Source organism: Papaver somniferum, chromosome 3, assembly GCF_003573695.1.
Source record: "Papaver somniferum cultivar HN1 chromosome 3, ASM357369v1, whole genome shotgun sequence".
Taxonomy (NCBI): domain Eukaryota; kingdom Viridiplantae; phylum Streptophyta; class Magnoliopsida; order Ranunculales; family Papaveraceae; genus Papaver; species Papaver somniferum.
The window spans coordinates 75,885,937-75,908,583 of record NC_039360.1 but is presented as its reverse complement, the minus strand read 5'-3'; the positions used below and the strand labels follow the sequence as shown (position 1 = coordinate 75,908,583).

Sequence of the window (22,647 nt, the reverse complement as noted above, 5' to 3'; positions counted from 1 at the left end):
TGAAAAGTATGTGGTTCGATGCGTTCTACGGTAATAACGAAGGTGTATGGACACATTAGTGGAGCAAGCATGAGAATTGTTCCGGTTTTCTGAAACCCTTGGAGTATTCCAAGAAAAGCATAACTTTTTGTCTACTCCAAAAATCGTTAAATAGCTATTCTACATGTGTGGGATTACACATGTTTTGAAATTACACTTCTACCCTTATCATTTGAACGATAATACAATAGAACTTCGTTAAATTAATCTGTGATAAATTAATAACTTCGCTAAAAAAATATTGTTCACCATTCCCGGTTTGGGCCAGTGTGCTAAGTCAATAATCTCGTTAAATATATAAGATGATAAAAAAATATAAAGTTTCCAATAGTGCCAACTAATATATAAATCAATAAACAATGTCATATTATTATATTTTGATGACTTATTAAATAGGAAAGTAAATATGTATGTTTTTTGTTCACGTTTATATAACATCGGTCTTCATCTCTAGTTGTTGCTTTTTTTGGGTAGTATGTTGAGAAATTATGGAGTGATCTTGTTGTTTTGTTCTTGTTATTGTTTTAATTTTAACATTAAAGTGTATACACTTACATACATAGTATGCACTATATGCCATTATTTATTGAAAAATAAGATCTCTAGATACTTGTTATTGTAGGAAAATGATCTACACGCTTATTTTTGAAAATTTAAATTTGGCATGTTCGATATATTAATAACTTATTAATTTATCGATAAATTAATACTTTTCTAGATTGATAGAATTTAGAAGTTCTTAGACTATTAGTTTATCAGAGTTTTAGTGTACTAGTCATATTATTCCTGCTTTGTGATTCAATAAACCTAGATATGAGCATATGACTTTTCCTAATCATTCTGATTTCCTTAGAAGATTTACTAATCCTCTTATTTGTTGGTGTTGAAAACCAAGTGTGTATGTTATTGCCAGGATTAATGTGACTGACTCCTATACTCTTTACTTAGAAGGTGGTGACCTTGGGTCAGTAACACCAGAAGATGGAGAGAATCCACCACCTTTCATTAGTTTCTATCACTAATATTCATATATAGATGCACATATTTATTATCTTCAATATAACCATTACGCCACATATAGAAAAAATCATCATCATTAATTAGTAATATAAGTTATATCTTGTCTTTCACTAAACCAATAAACTCAAACTTTTTAGTTGGCGGCTACTTAAATGCAGAATGAACTTTATCTGAAAATTATAACAAAAAACCCCCACAATTAATATCAACATCAGTGAAATACTTAACCTTATTACTTTAGTTGAGTACAGTTTAACCCCAAAATCTCTAGACGGAATGTTAAGTGCTTGATCTACGTGTTTTTAATGTCATTTTCATTCTTATTTTATCTACATTTCTTGCATATTAACTTGTATTACTCTTGTTTTCTATTTTCTTTTCTTCTTCAGGTGAATCATCCGAAATCAATGGATATGGTATTGGAAAGACCTAAGAAGGGGAATAAAGTTCAGTTCGGCACGAAAAAGAGAAAATTGTGGATCAAACTTGTTCTTATTGTTATACATTTATCTATAATTGTGAAGTGAAAGAACTACCAACATGAAAATAAATATTGCCTAACAATTTTATCTTTTCTTTTTTGGCTATAGGTATATAATGCCATAAAAGTTAATGCTAAAATAGCCAGTGGTCATGTGGTTGTGAACATGCTTTTTTGTCTTCTGAAGAAGTGAACATTATTTTTCACAAAACACACGGTATTATTGAGTATCTTCTAGGAGTAAAAGTAAAAACAAAATCAACCGGGCATAAGCAAATGATTATCAAGTGTTCATCACCCATGGTGTGAAGAATATGGTGGGTTAAAAATTGTATTCCCTTACTCAAGATCGCGCTCTGGTATTATAACTATAAGTTTTTTCTGCTTAATTGTTTTCATTTTTGCGGTTTCTTGAAGATGGGGAGAAAATGGAGTGACACTATGGAATTTAAGATCTTAGAGGCTAATAAGCTTAATATTTCCAGTTGGTCTATAAGTAAATCAAAATAGGTGATTCAAGGGGTTGTTGAAGCTGTTGGTTTCACAAAGCCATTTCAAGTTGTAGATAATATAGGTTCTACTGCTCAGTATTCCTTCATAGTAGTAGGAACTGCTGCCACAATAAGTGCTGCTCTGGGTTATTTTGGTGGTTTTTATGCTTTGAGTATAGGAAGATATAAGTCTTTTATCGTCAAAGAAATTGTAATGAAGAAAACAAAAGGGGTTAGTTTAATAAAGATTTCTAAAAAAATCCAACAAAATGGAAATGAAGAAGAATTAGAATGATAACAAGAAGGAAAAATGTATATATTTGTTGTAGTGATTTTGTATGATTTCTAGTTACTAATACTCTGTTGATACTAGTTGGTTTGATTGATGATATTCTAGTTACAATTAAAGTTGATGTAGGAAGAGGTTTTAGTTATTTAATGGGGATTAAACGATTATGTCACTCAATCTGATGAAGTACGCTCTCGAGGTATAACTCAGTCGAACGCTTCAATAATTATGGATCACTTAACTCTTTAGTGTCTAGCAAAGGAATAACCAAATATTAATTTAGTTGTGCACCCAAACAATCTAGAACTTAATCATAAACCTTAGTATGATTAAGACAAGCGATAAAATGATGAAAATTCCAAATTAACATGTATAACTAATTAATCTTCACACCTAAAACATTGAATTTTTCTTTACTTAAAAAAATATTTAGCTACTCATATCACAGAGTAAAAAAAGAAAGAGGAAGAACGCCCCCTCCCTCCCACCACCCCCACCCCCCTAACAAAAGAAAACATAAAAAAAAGAAATGGTAAATCCTAGGTTTTGGAATATGGATTTTAATGTGAGAGATAAATATGTCTTGTTTGAGTATTAGATGTCTTATTTTATAGCCTTCAATGAAATGACGAGGGTACCAAGTGAACCACAATATATTCGATATCAACATGTATGACAGATACCTTGAATGATCTAATATAGACACAGACTATCAAGAAGATAACACCGACAAGGTATATACTTGGTATATAGTTTAAGTCTGAAACTGAACCTAATTATAGGGAACAAACCCAAGTGCTTGGATTACGTACAAGTGTATTTACTTTAATTATAAAGACAACTTGAATAATGTGGAAGTAAAGTATAAATAACATAACAACAAGATTTTGTTAACGAGGAAACCGCAAATGCAGTAAAACCCCGATACCTAGCCCAGTTTTGAATACTCTTAGAATTAAGCCGCTATACAAAGATTACTACCAACTTTGTATAGTTGAGACCAAGTAAACTACCCCTTGTAACCTAGTTTCCTCAGTATCTCTGCGCCTTTACCCAATCTGGCCAACACACGTGATTCTTAAGATAGAGTCCATTATCTTAAGTTGTTTTACCAGTCATGAAGACTTCTTGCACTCAACTCTTTTGGATCGTATTCCGAAACAGTAAAGGACTCATCTTTTTTCGTTAACTTCTCTCACAATTTCAAGAATTAAGTCAGAGTTTTAGTTGAGTCAAGTCAAACAAAGACTCTTATGTTTAATCTAATAAACTTTTTTGTTTCAATTAGATCAACTAAGATCTATATTATCAAGATAACTAGATCTAGGTTTACAAATTATCATATTCGGATCCTGAAGAAGACCACCAAATGATATCTTGCCGATTTACACAACTAGCAATAGGATATTTATCAAAAGATAAAAAAATCTTAATCGAATATCAGTCGAGCAAGTATGTGCACGAAATGAATCAAAAAGATCAGAAACCAATAAGAAATTTTGTCTTCAAATCTTCATATGTCTTCTTTGTACCTGCACAACTTAACTTGATTCCCCTTATGATGGATCATGCACTGGAAGGAGTCTGTTAGCAATGGGTGATCATAAGTTTATCTTCAGATTTAAAGACAGATATGAACCACCGTCAATCCTTGATCTAGTGTGGGTAACCTTATGTCAAAAGATAAAGCTCTCAAGAATAATCAAACTAGGTGCAATCAAAGTTTAAAAACCGTTATTCAACCAAATAAATAACCGAAAACTAAAAACAATGTAAATTCTAGCTTCCTACCAACAGTGCTATCTAGACGCTTCTTGATCCCACAAGAGTCCTTAAGCTAGTGGACATAAGAGATTTCTCCTAATTAGGTTACTCTCATCTCCAAGATAGTATCACAAGTAATATTATTAGTCGGCTACCGCGGTGACTACAAAATGAAGTGCTTTTGACAGGAAAAGTTTGTAAGAAGAACAAACTCTACTATTTGTAGACCAAGGTAGATTGGACACTAAGGAATTTCCATAACCAAAAATATTTTCAAAATTTGTAATAAAAACCAATTTTCGGTTTTGTCAAATTCCAACTAATATACCGAGATCCCTCATGGATGACAACTTTATATTAGTTAGCATACAAGTATACTTTACTAATAATATCTTCCAGAGATATGTTTTACTTGCTGGAAAAGTAAAACATAAAAGTTCAAAAAAAAAAAAATTAAAAAAGATTCTCAAAAATTCGGCTTAGGTTCTCACCTTGAGTATCAAGCAATATCTTTGAACAACACATGTTCAAATTACTTAGTATGTCGACATCTTGAACTTTTCTCAATATCAAACTCGTATTCCGAAAATAACAAAAACCCTATAGAATACGTCAAACCGGAAATATAACTTTTTATGGGGATCAGTTCTCCTATAGATCCCCAATAGGTAGGGATCAGTCTTGCTATAGATCCTCAATAGGGATCGTGGCTGCTATAGATCCTCAATAAGAATCAGACCACCAATCTCATTGATTCCTTTCAACTACGATATCGGTTTCGCAAGTCTACCTCCTTAAACTCATGTAGTTAAACATAGTTTTCTAGGCATAGAATTAATCCTAAGTTCATTACACAATATAGTAACAAGTTAAAAGATAGTATATATGTCGCAATTACGAAATTCAAAAGATATGTGTTATACTTCATAATTCGATATACATATAAGTTGTGATACAACTTGTATATTCTTGATTGACACTTTGATCATAATAAGATGATCAATTCTCTAATACTAGAGTTTCATAAATTTAACTTCGCATGCCATGCTATCAATCTAAACGACTTGAAAGTAATATAGATAGAAACGGAAACAAGCCAACCCATGTATTATTAACTTCGAACAAAAGGATGATGTGTTAGCTGATGTCAATATGACTTCAGATTCTCCAGGTCTTCAGAGTAATACTTCTATACTTTCTAGTCTAACTTTACGAAGTTGACTCTAGTAATTTATTCAAGCGACCTTGAGTTTTGAAACAAAATATGACAACCAACCTTGACATACCAACACTTGATGGGTCTAACCGAGCAATGTTCTAACATACAATATTCAACACTCAAGTTTCTATCTTTATAGGATTTAGAATCCTTTCGGGGTCGTGTTTCTTTGTTTTAGAAGTCAATTTCGCGTCCAAATATCCCAGGTTCGACTAGGTCCATTAGCACGCTTCCTAGCCGAACATCCCTATGTAAACTCTTCCATAAAACTTGATTTTAAGACTATAGGTTCGGCTAGGTTGAGTTGAATAGTTCCTCGCTAAACTTTTCTTTGTACATTAAGTCTAGCTCGTTTTCCCCATAACTTGTTCTTCCTATATATTTTCTACAAGTTGATAAGAAATTATGGATTTGAACAAGTCCTAATTTTTTCTTTAATTACTCTGAGTCGATTTGAGCATGAGAACGCTCAAATGGCTAGGGTTTCAATGGGTTTATTAAGAAAAAGTCTCTGGGGAGAGAAGAAAGGATAGTTTTAATTGTTTATTAACTCTGTTTTCGATTTGTGATTATTAACTTTGTTTTCGATTTGGATTTTTCCAGCTTTGGGTTATTGTTGTTTATCTTCAATCAATTGAAGAGTTGTCTCGAGTGGAAGATAACATTTCTCTTTGGAAAAAAATCACCATCAACAACAAGAATAACAATAATTCAAGCTAAAAGACAGCAACATCTCTATCAAGATCATCATCAAGTTCATCATCCACTACTACATCTCCCAAGCCGAGTCAGTCTGATTCGTTCTTATCTGGACCTTTCAAGATCGATTCAGATTATCGTTGGTAGAGTTGCACATGGGCCGGTACAGTCGGAGTTTCCTAGGAACCCGGTACTTGTACCTTATGTTCACCGGTTCTCTATTATGAGTACTTGTGCATGTACCTGTACTTGTACATGTACCTGTACTTGTACTTGTACCTGTACCGATAAGACAGGTCCGGTTCCAGTCCGGGACCGGGTTTTTACCTATGATTTTGATTCACATACATAATATCTTCTTCTGTCTCTGTAACTCTATCAACGAAGACCAAAATTTCTCTGTAACTCTATCAACGAAGACCAAAATTTCTTTGCAATCTCATAGAAAAATTTCTAACCCCTTCCACTAATCTCCTAGAAGAACTTAACAAAGAAATTAAGCACACAAAATCCCCAATCACGAAACCCTAAGTTCGAATTTTTACACCTGTGTCTTCAATCCCTTCACAGAAGAATACCAAAAATCTTCAAACACTCACAGAACCCTTACTTCTGCGTCTTCAAAGTTCCAATCCAATCTTCTAAGTTCTAACACATCAAAATTTTGGTTTCTTATCAGCAACAGATCTTCTCAACCTTGACTTCGAATACCCCTTCAACAGCATATATCAATTTCTACCACAACCATCTGAATCTCTTGTTGAATTTATGCAGTAGCACCACCATCTTCTCATCAATATGTTCATCGTTGTAACCTTATTTCAAGATTCAAATATGCAATTAAACAGTTTAATTAGACATGCAATTGATTATTAAGAACCCTAAGTTGATCAATTAAATTACTCAAAATTGGATGGATGGATTACCTGTTGTAGACTTGTTGTTGGTAATTGGTGGTGGTGGTGAATCTGATTGAGACAAAGATGATGGTGAAGAAGAAGAAGAAGAAGAAGAAGAGTGATGGACATAGAGATGGTGAATCTGTTCTTCAGGTCCGAGAAAAAAAAAAGAATGACTGATGGTGTTGATATACATCTATACACGGATGGCCATGATTAATCCTAATCGAAAAATCTACGGCTACTATACACCGGGACTTATGGTCCGGGACAGGCCGGGACTCACCCCAGAACCAATACCGGCCTACTCCGGTTCTCAGTTTTAAGTACCTGTACCTATTCCGGCTATTCCGGTTCCGGTTCGGTACGAGACCGGTTTTTTCGGTTCCGGACCCGTACAGGTAAAATGGACCGGGTCTTGTGCAGCTCTAATCGTTGGTATTATTGACACTTCCTTGAATATTGATACTATTATTATTACTTGGTTCATTGTTACCCTGATTTCCTCAGGCAATCTAAACATAAAAACTCCAGTTCATGTTATTCTTCCGAGAAACATTGAGTTGGATCCGATCTAATTATTACTTTCTGCAGCGACATAAATTGTTTTCCTTCAAAACCAGTTTGACCCTTTAATGATTGGTCATTTTTAAAGTCTTGTACCAGTGTTTCTAATTCTGAAGAGGTTGTCAGGCAAGACTTGGTGGCAAGATATTGAAAGCGTGAAGCGTTTTTTATTCTTAGGAAGCGATGCGTATGTCGAAGCGTGAAGCGTCGCTTCATGATTGATTTTTGAAGCGGATGTTTTCTTATAAGTAAATTAGTCGTAACTAATAATTATAAATTTATTAGGAAGATAATATCTATATAAATTTTATATAAGTCTAATTATTATCAATAACAAAGAGTGTGCACACCAGTTCAACCTCCTCCATGCGAGTGAGAGGTGGTGTATTTGATTCCCCCTTAAAACATTCATATTTTTTTAAAAGCTCTAAAAATTAGGCGGAAAAGTAGTTGACTAAGTCAAAAAGCGCACTTCACATGACCGCCTTGGAGCAAATTGCTGAAATTTGAAGCGAGCGTACGCTCCGAAGCGTGAAGCGTACACTTCATGAAAGATGTGTTTCACATGACCGCTTCAGAGCGAAATGTTGAAATTTGAAACGAAGTGTACGCTCCGTGGCGTGAAACGTACGCTTTTAAAAACCATGCTTGACGGGAAATGCTGTAATTTGACTTATTATATTATGATCTTGAAATATTTCTACTAGGTTTCCGGTTCCCAATATCTGTTCTATCAATATATATCATTTTTTCTCTTTTTTTTTCTTCTGAAAAATATAGTTTCCAAAATCCATTCTATCAATATATAGCATTTCTTGTTCTTCTTTATTTGAAGAAAATATGAAAAATTGGTTACTTCATCAGCCAACGTATTACGTCCAGCCGCGTGGGTTCTTTAAGGAAGACATCTTTGTTTTACTACAGCCACCGGCATCTTCTTTCACAAGAAATGGTTAAAACCAAAAAATCAAATAGAAATGGTAGGATGATTGTGGATATTGTTTTGAAGAATCCTAGGGTTCTTTTCATCCTCTTTTCGTGGGTTTTGTACTTGGATCCCTTTTCATCCTCTTTTCGTGCAACCTTTCTCATTTCACGTGTCACCAACCCAAGTCAATGAAATGCGAGCGTGCGCAAGTTAGCAGAGTCCAGTATTTTTAGATTCTAGAAACAAACTAAAACTAAACTAAACAGGATGAAGTGTAAAAAGACCGTGAAAATCCAATCCCAATAATTCCCACGAGAGAAGAACGACGAAATAATGGAATACTACTTGTTTCTGGAGTGACGTTTCGTAAGATCTTGTCTGCAGTGACAGAGAAGAAAGAAGAATAAAAGAGAAAAAAAAAACAGTCAAATTAGGTAAGAAGAAGTTAAAGATTCAGACTTTCAGAATTCGATTATTAGAAAGAAACAATTTTTATATTTTCTCGATTCATTTCCCGATTTTCTCCTTCATTCCTTCCTCACTTCTTGTTCAAACTTAAATCTATAAACAAAACAGAGGGTTTCATCAAGAATGCAAATTTATACTTCCTGATTGGTTCTGACGAAATTTGGAGAAAATAAATCGTGGGTTTGAAATAATTTAGGTTTTTTAAGAATGGGTAATGGATTTTTTTGCATGACAAAGAAGGATATAAGAGAATTAGGAGGATCAAAGAATAGGAGTAGAAGCAATGTTGGAAGAACATCTCAGAGAAAAATGCCAGCTGAAGAGGAATTACTTCATAGAAGAGCACTTTCAATGGCTATTCAACAACATCAGTTATCTCAAAGATTTGAAGGTGGTGCTTCAATGTCTAGAAGACATGGATCAGTTAGTTCCAGAAGGCTCAATCCTGGAGGGGATTCTCTTGCCAATGATAAACAACAGGTGCCTACTCATTTCTCTCACTTTTACTAGATCTCTAAGTTGCTAATTTCAATTGTTTTTGTTTTGTTTTTGGATATCTGGATTCGTATAGTTTCAGTTTGTTCTTACTGAATAACGATACAAATTTTTGAATTTGGAGACTAGAAATGAACTTTTTATGGTCCACTACATCTTTGGAGTTGGGACTGTAGAATATATGACTCAAAGCATAAAATTCCTGGGGTAGGAGTGTTTTCTTCTAAGTCTACTAGGGACTAAAATTAGCTTGTAAATTTTGATGCACAGGTTATTTTTAGATTTATATAGTGAACAAAAAGGAATTATACGCCGGCTGCAGATTATAGATAATTCTCAGGCGGAAGGTTCCAATCGAATTACGGATTATAGATAATACTCGTAGTCAAAGAACAAGGCCATCCAATCCAACTGCTGATTATAGATAACTCTCATAGGTGAAAACAATGATGTCGAATTGTAGTAAAAATGATAATTGACTCAAAATCCAACCATTAAGGACTCACTTGGTGTACTTATCTTGGCTGCTTCTACTCAAACTTGTGCTAAGCTACTTCGTATTTTACTCCTTTTGTTACTTGGCGAAGTATATGCAGCTGGCATACATTCAATTACTAGTTTCATCTTTCAAAATCGAAGTATTTGGTCCAATCCTCAGTGGGTGAGATTAAGTTAAGTAACTTGTAATGTGCAGGCAGTAGATCTTGAGAATTTCAAAACAAAGAAATTTGTTCTTGTCCATGGAGAAGGATTTGGAGCATGGTGTTGGTACAAGACGATTGCCTCGTTGGAAGAAGTGGGTCTGCTTCCTATTGCCTTAGATCTTGTAGGATCTGGTATTGATCAAACAGATTCGAATAAAGTAGGAACATTAGCAGACTACTCAAAGCCTTTGATTAATTATCTACGTGATTTACCCGAGGATGAAAAGGTGAATGGCTGTATATATAATTTTCCGCTGTTCCTGTGTTTTCCCAAAGACATTGTAATGCTCATGGAGATTGTTGTGCATATATATTGTTCCTTTGCAGGTTATTTTGGTTGGTCACAGTTGTGGAGGTGCAAGTATCTCATATGCTTTGGAACATTATCCAACCAAGGTTTCTAAAGCAATTTTTCTCTGTGCTACTATGGTCTTGGATGGCCAAAGGCCTTTTGATGTGTTCGCAGAGCAGGTGAGTTGTCTAGTTTTATCTTTTGACCAGGTCAGATAGTGTCAAACAGTTTAATGAATGACAGCAAATCACGCACTTAAAGAGAGAAAGAAAATTTGTTACTAGTGCTTATCAAACGGGATAATCATTTATCTGTCGGTTGGTCGACTTTAAAAAAAAAGGAAATTTATGTAATAGAGCTGGATGTTAATTTTGGTTTCCATAGCAAGGGCTTGCAATGTTGGGATTTTGTGTTGCATTTTCGATGTGTAACGTTCCTGCTCTGTGGTTCTGACGCAATTAAAACGTGCAGCTCGGTTCGGTTGAAATATTTCTGAAGGAATCACAGTCGGTGGTGCATGCTAATGGTAAAGACAAGCCTCCTACTAGTCTCATGTTTGAGAAACAGCAAATGAAGGCGTTATATTTCAACCAGACTCCTACGAAGGTATTGATATAAACATATAGCCCATATCTGCCTTTTGCTATGTCTGCTTTCAATGATGATATGTGAAGAGTCTCTTTTGTTGACTGTTCATATTAAAGAATGCGTGTATGGTAGCACTAATTTTATAGGACCTCACTCTTTCTTTTGTTTACACTTTTACCTGTATAACACTATTTTCTCCATCACTCGGTGCTTGGTAGCTCTGATGCTTCAGGGTCTTCTACAGTAATCTCTACCAGTCTGTGGAATAATATGCACTGTGTTTAAATTAAGTTAATCTTGTGACATTGTGGTTTGGGTACCAATTATTAGTGTGTTGAAAACATAATAAGGATATCAGCTTATGGTCCAGAAATCAAATGTGTCTGGTGAAATTACTGATCCAGGTATTGCTTCAGCATCAGCAAAGCATTATGTCGTTTGAGCTGATCAGAATAATATATTGGCCGTTTAGTCAAACATCCGAATACCCAATGATTACAGGGTCATCGACCTTGTTAAGTATCGGACTGTAAAGTTGATCAACTGCTTAAGACATAATTAGTGATGGATGTTTCCTCGCTGGAGATTCTCCTGTTTCCTCTCAGATAGGTCCGGAATATCAAGTTATAGCTGCTTTAATGTACATAAATCTGGCAGCTTGAGCTCACTTCATAATAGTAGATATTGAGAGGACTGGGCTTTGTTAATGTGGACATCATTATATTCCAAATTATCATGAATGGTATCAATTCATACAAAGCAGTTTCTGGTTTTCGGATTTTTTAAGTCTAGGACAACTAGTTCACATTCAGGTGTAAAAACATGTGAAATGTGGTAGTATTTGGTCGCTAGTTTCTCTTTTCTCTCTTTTAATTATGCTCAGGGTATAATAAGAGGTTCTCCGCATTCTGCAGAATGGGATTTTTTCTTCTTCTTTTTGTTTATTGTTAGTATGCAATGTGTTTGACTAATCCCTATCTATTTCAGGATGTTGCTTTGGCTGCAGTTTCCATGAGACCGATTCCTCTTGGACCACTCATGGAGAAGCTCTCTCTGTCCCCTGCGAATTATGGCACTGCAAGGAAGTTCTTCGTTCAAACACTTGATGATAATGCACTCTCAGCAGATGTCCAAGAGAAGCTAGTAAGGGAAAACCCCCCTGAGGGAATTTTCAAGATTAAAGGCAGTGACCACTGTCCGTTCTTCTCAAAGCCACAGTCATTGCACAAAATTTTACTCGAAATTGCCCAGATCCCATAGTTCAAGAAATCCTTAGACATCAAACACACATTTCTGGCTTCTTGCGCGAACAGAGCAAGGAATGTCAGACTCCACAGCTACCAAGGCGGTGTACATTAGAGAATGGTGAAAAGTGTCGATTTTTTATCCAACTTTGAATGTCGTCAGTTGTGGGAATTGAAAAAGAGGTGTCCTAATTTTTTTCTTCAAGTAGAAATAATACTTTAGTTTCGTAGTGATGGAAAGGGAAGGGAAGCACGATTATCCGTAAAGAAGGAAAGGGCACCGCATATGGTTTGGAATTCATGTTAATGTTTTACTCAATAGAAAAATCAATTTAAAAGTTTGTTGCATTTTCATGGTTCAAATTTGGTTCACTTATATTGTCACCGCGGGTGCCTGTTTTTACTCACATGAAGAATAGGAGTCTCTCACAAGAGTATCTTGAAGAATAAACCCCTTGTGAAACCCACACTGTCACATTCTCAGGAAAATGAGACTGAACCAACTGGCCAGGAAACAGCTCAAGATTGATTGCATTTATGACCAGATCATGATATCATAACAGGGCTAACTCTTGTATCTCCCACTGTAACTGGGTACCATGCATTTGCGACAGTAAATACTCTGCTTAATTGGCGTCATCAGAGATCACAACACTCCCGCAGTAAATCGAAAAAGAAAAAGAAGAGCAGAAAGGCGAAAAGCACGACAATGCAAACTGAGATCAAGCTGGGAAAATAACACATCCCATACAACTTTCAAAACCCAAGACGGATAAAGTCACTCTTATTCACCATCAACAACTACAAACCCACGTATCTAGTGTTGGCTTCGCAATGAAACATAATATATATTATATCCACAAATTATATATATAACTACGTGCCATGGGTGAGAGAAGTAAAGAGCAGTACTACTACTCCCTGTTGTAAAAGGTTATATTCACAGATTTAAAGCGAAAAGGACAACAATATAGTCCACCAGGAATTGCCCTTCGCCAAACCCCACCAATGTTGAGTCAGATCGTGGATGTGCCGAGCTTTTTCCCAACTAGTTTAACATATCATCCAACAACCGAGGCTCCACCAAGTCTGTCTCAAGGAGAAGTCACTGAAAATATACCTTGTTATATATATGGTTATAAATAATTTTCTTTCTTATGTTTGTCTTCATCTTTGGTCGAGCTAAGTATAGAACCTCTAATCCACAAAATGGGCAACAGTCTCGTGATCTCTGATCCTCAACTGATAGTTCCCTGTCTCTATAGCTCACCACCGGAATGACCTATAGTAGTCACGGAGATTTACCTTCCCAAGCAAAACCAATTCCAGATCTTGAAAGACTAGAACATACGGCAACAGGGTCACTCCAAAATGAGGGAAGACCCAACGATGATTTATGGAAAAATGGCAGAAGAGACAACACTTCAGCACCCAAAATCGAAGTCCCAACTTCGCGTCAAAAGCTGAAGCAATTATATTAGTTAGAAACAATAGCAAGGGTTTTTTCGCAATTAATTTAGAAAACCATACAATCTAAACCAAGCAAAATGCACACATGAAAAATGGCATGATTTATGAACCAGCATATCCGGTTGAACCAAACATGTTTGTTTAATTATGTTCTCAATACCAGCAATTACCTGGATTGAAGGTCCAGAATTGCAGCTCAAAGCAGTGAGAATGTGTGATGTTTGATTTGAAACAGAAACTCGAGCAGAATCACTAACCTAATAGGAATCAATGAAGACTCTGGACACCATAAACATCTAGTTTCCAGTGACATAACTTCTAAAAGCAATTAAAAATCACTAAACAGCTCAGTAGCATCCTTCTTTACGTATATAGACTAGTGTTGGATAGAAGGGAGAGATGACTAAGTTGAAAAACCAATTTAAAAAAAAAAAATCACTAAACAGCTTGTTATCATTTTAAAAAGCACGTGAAAAAAAAAACAAGGATGCCAGATTAATGACTCTTTTAGGAGACCATACCCCAAACAAATGTATAAGTATCAGTAACACTCTGCATAACAAATGAATCGCAAACCTAACAGCATTGCGGTATAATCGGTCTGTACAGAAAGCATGGAAGGTGGATGATCTTAAAAATAATTAGTCATCTTGAAGAATATGTATACCCTTTTGAGAATACAGTTACCTGCATCCTCGGTATTTGTGGCGAACTCCCATATCAGAGTGAAGATCAATCTAATAATAATCTAGAAATATGGTTTTCCTTCGCCGGGGATAATAATAATCTAATAGTAAAGAGTAGCATCACAGTCACAACCAATAGAGCAAGTAAAAGACATGACAACATGCACGCATTTATGAACACGAAAAACTCAAAAGCCTAATCATGGAATTACCTACAATCAGATAAAAAGGAAAAAACAAAAACAAAAAATTGTTCTGGATGATAGTCGACATACCAGTTTTTGTAGTACTAAGAACCTGAGCCTGACTTCTGAACCCATACTCGCTTCTGTGCATACATAAAAAATGATCATAAGAGTAATACATAGATAAGTGTGTAAGTCGCGCTACTAGTACATCAATAACTCACAAGTCAATATTAAAAGTAATAGTTACTGCACCTCATGAGAACCATAGTTAGCGGCGACTACTCTTTTGGATGGCTTCCCATCACTTGGACTCGGGTATCCATCAACATCCTTCACCGCATGTGCTGATCCTCGGCGACCAGAATGTCTATGGGAGCCTGAACAGAGTAATTAAGGTGAGCTGCAGACATCAAACCAAAGAAACGGCAGAGCTAAAATAAGAAATAAGTAATGAACTTTAGTTTTTATAGCACATCTATACCATTTTCTATAGTAGAGTAACCACTGCGACCACCTCCGAAAGCTTTAACTTCACTTCGGCTAGTACTAGGCATGTCCACTTTCATTTCTCCATGATTTGGTGGGTGGTCGTAGGCAGATGATGAATTAACACCCTGAAAATTGTTAACTGCTGTCTCCAGGTTTCGAGGTTTGCTACTGAGCTTGTTACTGAACCCAATGTCCACTGCATCCCCAGGATTGGTAATTCCATGAACAGGTACATGTTGAGTGATTGTTATCCCTTCCACAGATTCCGACAGCAACTGTGATGAGGAAGATGATAAGGATTCATCACTTGCATGTGAACCTTCTGAACGACGAAGAGTCCATACTCCACGATCAGGTCGATCCTTATTTCTAGTGCGTTTTTCTTGCTTCTCGTTACCTGAGACGAAACCATGGTTATCATTCAAAATAACCTTCTCATCTGCAACCCTTCTTGAATCGAAATCTGAACCAGATACAGCCTGTGAACCACCAGAAAGACTGCCCTTCAAAACTGAACGCATGTTGTTTGGCCGAGGTGGTCGCTTATCCTTCTCGAAAGTTAAGGACTGGAGTTGCTGCTCAGAATGTGCGTCCTTATTGGACAGTATGGTTCTAATTTTCGCACTTGCCTCACGTGAGTCACGTCGCTGGTTCTGTTTGAAATTGGATGCACCAGGCGAAGTTTTCAGTGGAGAAGTTACAACTAGTGGTTGAGAACCACTTCCAGAAGCCTGTCAATTGCATCATAATGTGTTCAGTTAGGAAACCACTCATGGTCGCAATTGTAAGACATTCAATGACTAAAGAATTTGGAAGTGAGAGTCTACTATAAGCGTAAAAGAACAGAGATAAAAGAAACAATCAACTCTGGCCGTAGAAGCATCGAAAACAATACAATTTCAAAGCTCACATGAGTAATTTCTCGCTCTTTCCCTTTCAAAAGCATGACTTTCTTCCTTAGTGGAACAACAGTCCCAGGAGCTCCATCTGCAGTGCTTGGGACTGCAATTTCATTGAATAGATACACCATAAATTTTACATCGCAAGAACGCGAAAGAGATGATATCGTATAAAAAGATTATTTTAGAAATATAAAGCACACATTATACTAATGTTAACAATACGAAAATGTTGGCAACAACATTAACAATAATTATAGAAATTAATAACAATATCAATAATATATAGCCGTGCTAATAATAACAGTGACAACAGTACTAATAATTATATTTAGTATAGCCTACTCTAAGCTTCAGAAAACAATACTACGTTCAAGAAGCAAGCGCACAAAGACGTGAATAATCTCCATCTTTTACAAGCCAACAGGCTTACCATTCATGCAGTTAAACACGAGAAATATAGCAATAACAAAGCTCTGACCATATTAGCAGGCACTATCAAGAAAACAACAAAAGAGATATTTGTCAAAGAGAAAAAATGAAAGATTTTATTCTTTTCCAGCTCATGTAAGATTTTAAGAAAGTGCTCAGCAATTTCAGTTGTAGCTAAATCAGCTACTACCTTTCATTTTAGATTGTAATAGACAAGACCTATTCCTAGCGTCTTGAAATTATAATTGTCATTACAAGCAACAACGAATCGAACATCTCTATGAAAAAAATTTACAAAATTCCAATTCAGATAAGATTTGTAGAGACATCGCTGAGCAGTTTATGTTGTTGATTAATTAGTCACTGCACCTCTAATCTTAGGTCTTACTGTTTCAGTAAGCAACCTTTCCACCTTGATATTACTTTAAGTCAACCTTAATATGGTGGTATACCAGTCTAGATATTTGCTCGATTGATAGAGCAGTATACCAGTCTCATAATGTGTATCAGTACTTGAGAAATCACTCCATGCAACCTTCAATTAGCTACTTAACTACTTTCAACTATAATATTACTCGTATCAATTGCATTCATAAAAACTGCCACTAATTTATTGGGTAATTGATTCCCAAGAGGCTGAATTTAGCAGAACCACTAAACTGTTCTGTTATGAGAAATATCTAACTACCCAAAATAATATTGTTAGGTTTTAGTTATGTTGATTGACAACAGAGAAAATGTTTGTACACCTACCATTTTCTACAGTAGTAGACTTGTCTGAACGATGCTGGTTGTCTCGCCTTGGCACCAAGATGTAATTTGGTTTCTCCTTAACACTCGTATTCTTCGGACTGTCCCTCAAAACATACTGTGAAACAAAAAAGGAAAATGGGTATGAACTGACATCTAATAATAGAGGAATAGAAAAACAAATGATATCAGAAGATCAGAAATGACAAGAAGTTAACAACAGGAAGACACAACGAGGCATCAGTAACTTGTCTCAACTGGTATACATTTATATATATTGAATTACCTCGGTGACAATATTAACCAAAAAAGTGATCTCTCTACTTCATCCATGATTCTAAAGTCAAGCATCATATTTTAGCTAGTGCTAGTGGCATAGTAAGTTTAATCATTACAGTTTCATTCCTCTTAATTATCCCTCCCTTAGTTCATGAGTTCATCACATACGGACAATATATTCCATATGCATCTACATTATTTGGGGCAAGGCGACACATTGTAGCTGCGGTGCCATGTAATAGCACATACCCCCAGTATATATCATGTAAAACTGTAACTAATATACAGTAACTACAAATTACAAGTCTAAAAAGTAATCAAAAAAAAAAGTCTTAAATATAAATAATAACACTTAACCACAATTAGCTTGCCCCATAAACAGTAGCCTTATAACAGTATCTAGTTGGCACTTAGCCGCATATATAGTTTAAACTGGTGTTCTTTTTTTGGGGCAAGGCAGTTCGGAAACTACCAAGCTACCACTTTTGCACCTACCTCTACAACATTAATCAGAATTAACCTATATTTGTTATTACTGTAGATATACGGCACTGTCACGAAGTTTTATTAGTTAAAGACTTAGTTTATAAGTACATGGACATCCAATAAGTTCATCCAAATAGCCTAACAGAGAAATGCATGTTTGAAATTATCAGTATCCCTTGTTACTTTATTCTATGCATCATGACACCTTGCTTCCTAAGCAGCTGATCTGTTTAAATCCTTATTTCCAAGCTATTTTCAGTGTCAAACCAGCAGAAACGACATGCCAGCATTACATTTACAACCCTTGAAAAATGAAGTCATGGAACTAATCCATCAATAGATAGAATCAAATTTTATTATTGGCACAACTAGCTATACAGTAAAGAAAAATAGAGAAAGAAAAACAAAAGCAGTATCAGGAAGGAAGATATGTACCATCGAGGATGCCTTCTTCTTTTCAGCCCTTTGCTTGCTGGAAGATGGTCTTGAATTACTGGGTGATGGTCCACCAGATCTTCTACTCGGCTTCCCATTAGATGATGGCCCCTGCCAAATATATACAACCTTAAGTAAAAGAGAAAACTTAAACTCTGCTGTCCAGAGTAACAGTAGCAAAATGGTGTCTCTGTGTAAAAGAACACCGCAATAAGATGAATAAGACTCTGTATCACCTGAGATCCATTCTTCGCAGCTCTTTTCTGGCGAATAAACTCCATTAAAGGGGTAACAAAGGGAGCCTCCTTCACAGCACCTAGAGATCCGATAAGACGATAAAGAATATTTCCGTAGAAAAATATGTATTAGTAATCATAAAATATATTTGCATGTTTCTGTAATGATAATGTTAGCATCGAACAATTATCTGGAACAGAAATTTAGTACTGAAACTAACCAGCTCGTTCGGCTTCTCTTCTTTCCAACTGTATCTCTGCACTGGGAAGATTCTCAACAGGTTTTGCCAGAAGTTCGAGAAACTCCAAATATTCAGCATCTAGTCAATCATAAGATAACTTTGTTAAAATACAAAAACCATATGACATGTGCGAGCCAACCATCACAGTAGAGGTATTACTTCCAAATGATATATGAATGAATACTCAAATTGATACCTTTCAATATTGTCCCGTCACGACCATCTTTTTTGGACCATTGCTTTGGAACCCGTTGTGAAGGGGCATATTCTACAATAGCTTTGAATTGAGCACCTGCAATAATATTACCATTATAAATAGAAGTAGAAGTTTGAACTGAATAACAATAACAGTTAGTAAACAATATCAATAATCAGTGTTATACAACCAAGTGCAGACAGAACCTTGCTTCAAAGAGGAGTAAACTATGGAGCATGAAATCCCCTTGAGGCATTTACATAGACTAAGGTCTAGGAAAATTAATCCACAACTGTTTCCAAACTTGTGCTGAAGATGATCGCCTTGCGACCATGAGGATGATAGAAATACACAATGGTACACACGACTAATATAAGAATGCATTTATTAGTCAGAGTCGGATTATTCACTTTGCATTTTATTCTTTAACAAAACCCTAGCGACTTAGGCTGTAAGCATTAATACCTTTTACAACATAACCCCACTCTTACAGATAAGGAAGAATAAAAGGAGAATAAACATGGTCCTGCATATGAAACCAATGTCATATTCCTTTGATCCCTATTTTGTTCTCATTTCAAATAACTCATGTTAACTACTATGTTGAAAAGTTTAACCCCAGTGTCATGAGGTTTAAGCCTCACGCATTCTGTCACAGAAAAACTCCATCCATATCTCCACAGTAGTGTTGGCTTAAGTCAGCGATTTTTCAAGAGCATTAATAGTTTTGTTTGACAATGAAAACTATCAAACTGCGTCTAATTTAAAACAACGTTTTAGAATGATGGCTATCACCACAGTACAATACCCTTCCGTCAAAACGAAGGTACAATACTTCCTAGAATGATGACAGTTTGTTATGGTAACAGTAGACATACTTCCGTAACAATCACGGCAAATTTTTCCTTAATATAATGACAGTTCATAGTTGTTGATAATTATTCCTGCTTTCCGAAAAGCTAAAGTAGAATATTACAGAAAATTTAATATTAATATCTCTTGCCGTCTATCGAAATAAATCAGACGGTCAAGAAAAAAATGTACTTTTGATATAAAAAAAAATATTCAAAACATTATCAATAAACCAACTGTTTTGCAATTTAAATGCTTGGCATTCATATCAAGTTATTTGTATGATCAACTTAACCCCCTAAACCACATCCACGGTAGCATAAAACAAGAGCACATACCATAAAGGAGTAGTGAAACACATTCCACATGCTGCTAACAAATAACTACTGCTAAAGAAGCAAAAAAGAAGGATTAGCTTATTACCTTTCTCATTGACAAACACATGGCCATCAAAGAACTCCGCAAACTCAACAACATCATCCGGCTTCTTAAAATCGATATAAGCTCGAGAATATATTTGATGTTTATGGCTGCAGAAATTAATTCAAAACATAAGCTGCTGGAACATATCCTTGATAACAAATGTCAGCTCCATCAAATGATGCATGCATGTAATTCTTATGCTAAAACTAGAAACTGGACAGTATAGAGAAAGAACAGACAGATAAATATGTAAATAATCTCATCAAACCACACAGCTAAAATTGGTACATCTCAAAACTAAAGTCTCAATACACATTACTCACAAATCACTCTTCTTCAAGTTGCTAAAACCCTAGAATAACTCCAATTACTTCAATAAGTTACTTACAAAAGTGATAAATTCAATTAAGTTTTCACTATATTCATCTACAATCCCTAAACACAATCTTACTACAATAATAGACAAACTCCAGAAGTAAATTACTCCACAAAAATTAAAACAAATTAAAAAATAATATATTAAACTGAAAAAAAATAACAAAAAAAAAGACGGAGAAGAAGAAGATAAGAACCTGGTTTTTCCAGGACGAAAAGTAATCCAGTTGTATCTCGCAGCAAAGCGGCCATCGATTTGTTCCATTAGGGCAGACTGTGTTAACGCAGGAGGCAAGTGCCGAAGCACAACTTTTGTTCGATCCGAAGGATCCTTCATCTCAAAATTATCCAAAATAATAGAATATAAAAACCCTAAAAACAAATTAAATTGATAAAAGACAGAAAAAAACTTCTTCCTCCTGACGAAATTACATCTTCAGTTTACCAAAAAATTTGGGGATTACTGAGAAAACTTTAGCCCTAATTTTGGGGTTCTTTTAGGTTTGATCTTTGAACAGGAAAAATTATGAGTATTTTTTTTCTTTTCGGTCTCTCTAATAAGAGTCTGTCTGTCTACACACAGAAACAGAAGACGCTTTTTGGTGAGATTTTGAGTTTTTCTTTGTCTTCTTTTCTTCCTGTGTGTGAGCACGTATAATGAGTACGTATGTACCAGATAACCACAGTGCCTTTAGGATTTTTGTTTTTCTTCTCTACATGGCCAGTACAGGGATATATGCAGCTGGTATGAAGTTTTGTGTACGCGTGGATAAATCATGCTGACATGTCAGTGACTATGTTTTTGAGCCACCCATTAGGCCGATTTCAGTTTTCAAGGGCATTTGTAAAGCGCAGAATTTTGAAAAGCCACGTGGATAGAAAAATAACCGATCTTGGGAAAAATAGGATGCACCGAATTGCTAACTAGGTTTGTAACTCTCTCTATCGAGTTTTGCTTTGCAACTCGATTTTTTGAGAGTTTGTAACCGATTCACCATTAACATTCTTCTTTCTCATTTTTCTTCCTCACAGCCTCAACTTGTATATTAACATATCAGCTAATTCGATCCTAAATCAAGATGGATTTTCAATTCGATGTGGTTGAGCTGAGATAACGTTATAACTGATGGAATCAGAAGGCATGTATTCTTCATACCTCTTAAGTTACTCGACTGTTGGTAGAGTAATTGAATATCTGACTCTTCCAGAAGTCGGAAACTAGGTTGAGTTCTTGGAATCTCCCTCCGTTTTTCCTTCCTATAAGTTTCTACAAGTTTTATTTTAGCATCGTGCCTGTTTCTTTTAGATTTGACTATTTTCTGGTCCTATTCTACTCATTTTGGCCGAATATACTCCTATCTGTTATAGGAAAATAGATTTGTATCTGAGTCGCAGTTACCTCATAGTCATTATTGTTTTATTTATATTCTTGTTTCTTAACCCTACTATGCCAAAATCAATAAAAACAGTTTCCATAAAATCTCATTCAACATTACCTACTTCCAGGCGCTACCTATTCTCTGAAATATCATCTCCCCATCGTTTTTTTAGTTTTCATCATATTAGTCGCTTTATTTATCGGTTTATCTATAATGGGTTTCACATAAATCAGTTGGCCTTCAAGAGGATCCAAAACTGGATCTCCAAACCGATCCGGGTAAAGAGGATTAAGAGTATGGATATATAGTCCCCTGTAAATCATCAAACAAAGAATAATGTTGATCCACACATGGAATATAGGTTGGAAGAAGAACTGGAAAGAAATACACATATTAATAATTCTTCATCCGCAAACTGGTGATTGTCTGAAAACTTCGGGAATATATCTGAAACTCCAACTAATCGAAGGAAATCAACCCCAAAGCTCTGAACATGTAGGAGATGCCAAAGAATTTTCACTCCTACTCAAGTTTTTTACAGGTAAAATGATTTTAATTTCTGGATCACTGTTTTTGCTGAGCAATTTGTCCGAGTTAGAGGCAACCCGAGTTGAGGAATCAGAAGATAACTCAGTCATCAAGA

General features: G+C 35.5%; 2 protein-coding genes across 2 annotated transcripts; one reads left to right on the top strand and one right to left on the bottom strand.

Moving 5' to 3' along the window:
• The first annotated feature begins 8,676 nt into the window (after window positions 1–8,676).
• LOC113356529 (putative methylesterase 12, chloroplastic) lies at window positions 8,677–12,550 on the top strand. The gene is made up of 5 exons (XM_026599688.1): window positions 8,677–9,344; window positions 10,054–10,290; window positions 10,391–10,534; window positions 10,827–10,961; window positions 11,931–12,550. Exons 1-5 carry the CDS (start codon window positions 9,072–9,074, stop codon window positions 12,201–12,203), a joined length of 1,062 nt encoding a protein of 353 aa, XP_026455473.1. The 5' UTR covers window positions 8,677–9,071; the 3' UTR covers window positions 12,204–12,550.
• Window positions 12,551–12,882: 332 nt separating this feature from the next.
• LOC113356528 (regulator of nonsense transcripts UPF3-like) lies at window positions 12,883–21,255 on the bottom strand. Its single transcript, XM_026599687.1, has 12 exons — window positions 20,823–21,255; window positions 20,251–20,357; window positions 18,976–19,071; window positions 18,759–18,857; window positions 18,538–18,617; window positions 18,302–18,412; window positions 17,105–17,219; window positions 15,931–16,022; window positions 15,013–15,751; window positions 14,784–14,908; window positions 14,619–14,671; window positions 12,883–13,650 (listed from the first exon to the last, which is right to left on the bottom strand). Exons 1-11 carry the CDS (start codon window positions 20,960–20,962, stop codon window positions 14,633–14,635), a joined length of 1,743 nt encoding a protein of 580 aa, XP_026455472.1. The 5' UTR covers window positions 20,963–21,255; the 3' UTR covers window positions 12,883–13,650; window positions 14,619–14,632.
• Window positions 21,256–22,647: the final 1,392 nt, after the last annotated feature.

Coding starts and splice junctions, on each gene's coding strand:
- LOC113356529 (XM_026599688.1), top strand. CDS start 9,072: ATGGGTAATGGATTTTTTTGCATGACAAAGAAGGATATAAGAGAATTA. Junction 10,291..10,390: donor ATTTACCCGAGGATGAAAAG/GTGAATGGCTGT, acceptor GTTCCTTTGCAG/GTTATTTTGGTTGGTCACAG. Junction 10,962..11,930: donor TCAACCAGACTCCTACGAAG/GTATTGATATAA, acceptor TATCTATTTCAG/GATGTTGCTTTGGCTGCAGT.
- LOC113356528 (XM_026599687.1), bottom strand. CDS start 20,962: ATGAAGGATCCTTCGGATCGAACAAAAGTTGTGCTTCGGCACTTGCCT. Junction 18,858..18,975: donor TGACGGGACAATATTGAAAG/GTATCAATTTGA, acceptor ATGATTGACTAG/ATGCTGAATATTTGGAGTTT. Junction 18,618..18,758: donor AAGAGAAGCCGAACGAGCTG/GTTAGTTTCAGT, acceptor TCGGATCTCTAG/GTGCTGTGAAGGAGGCTCCC.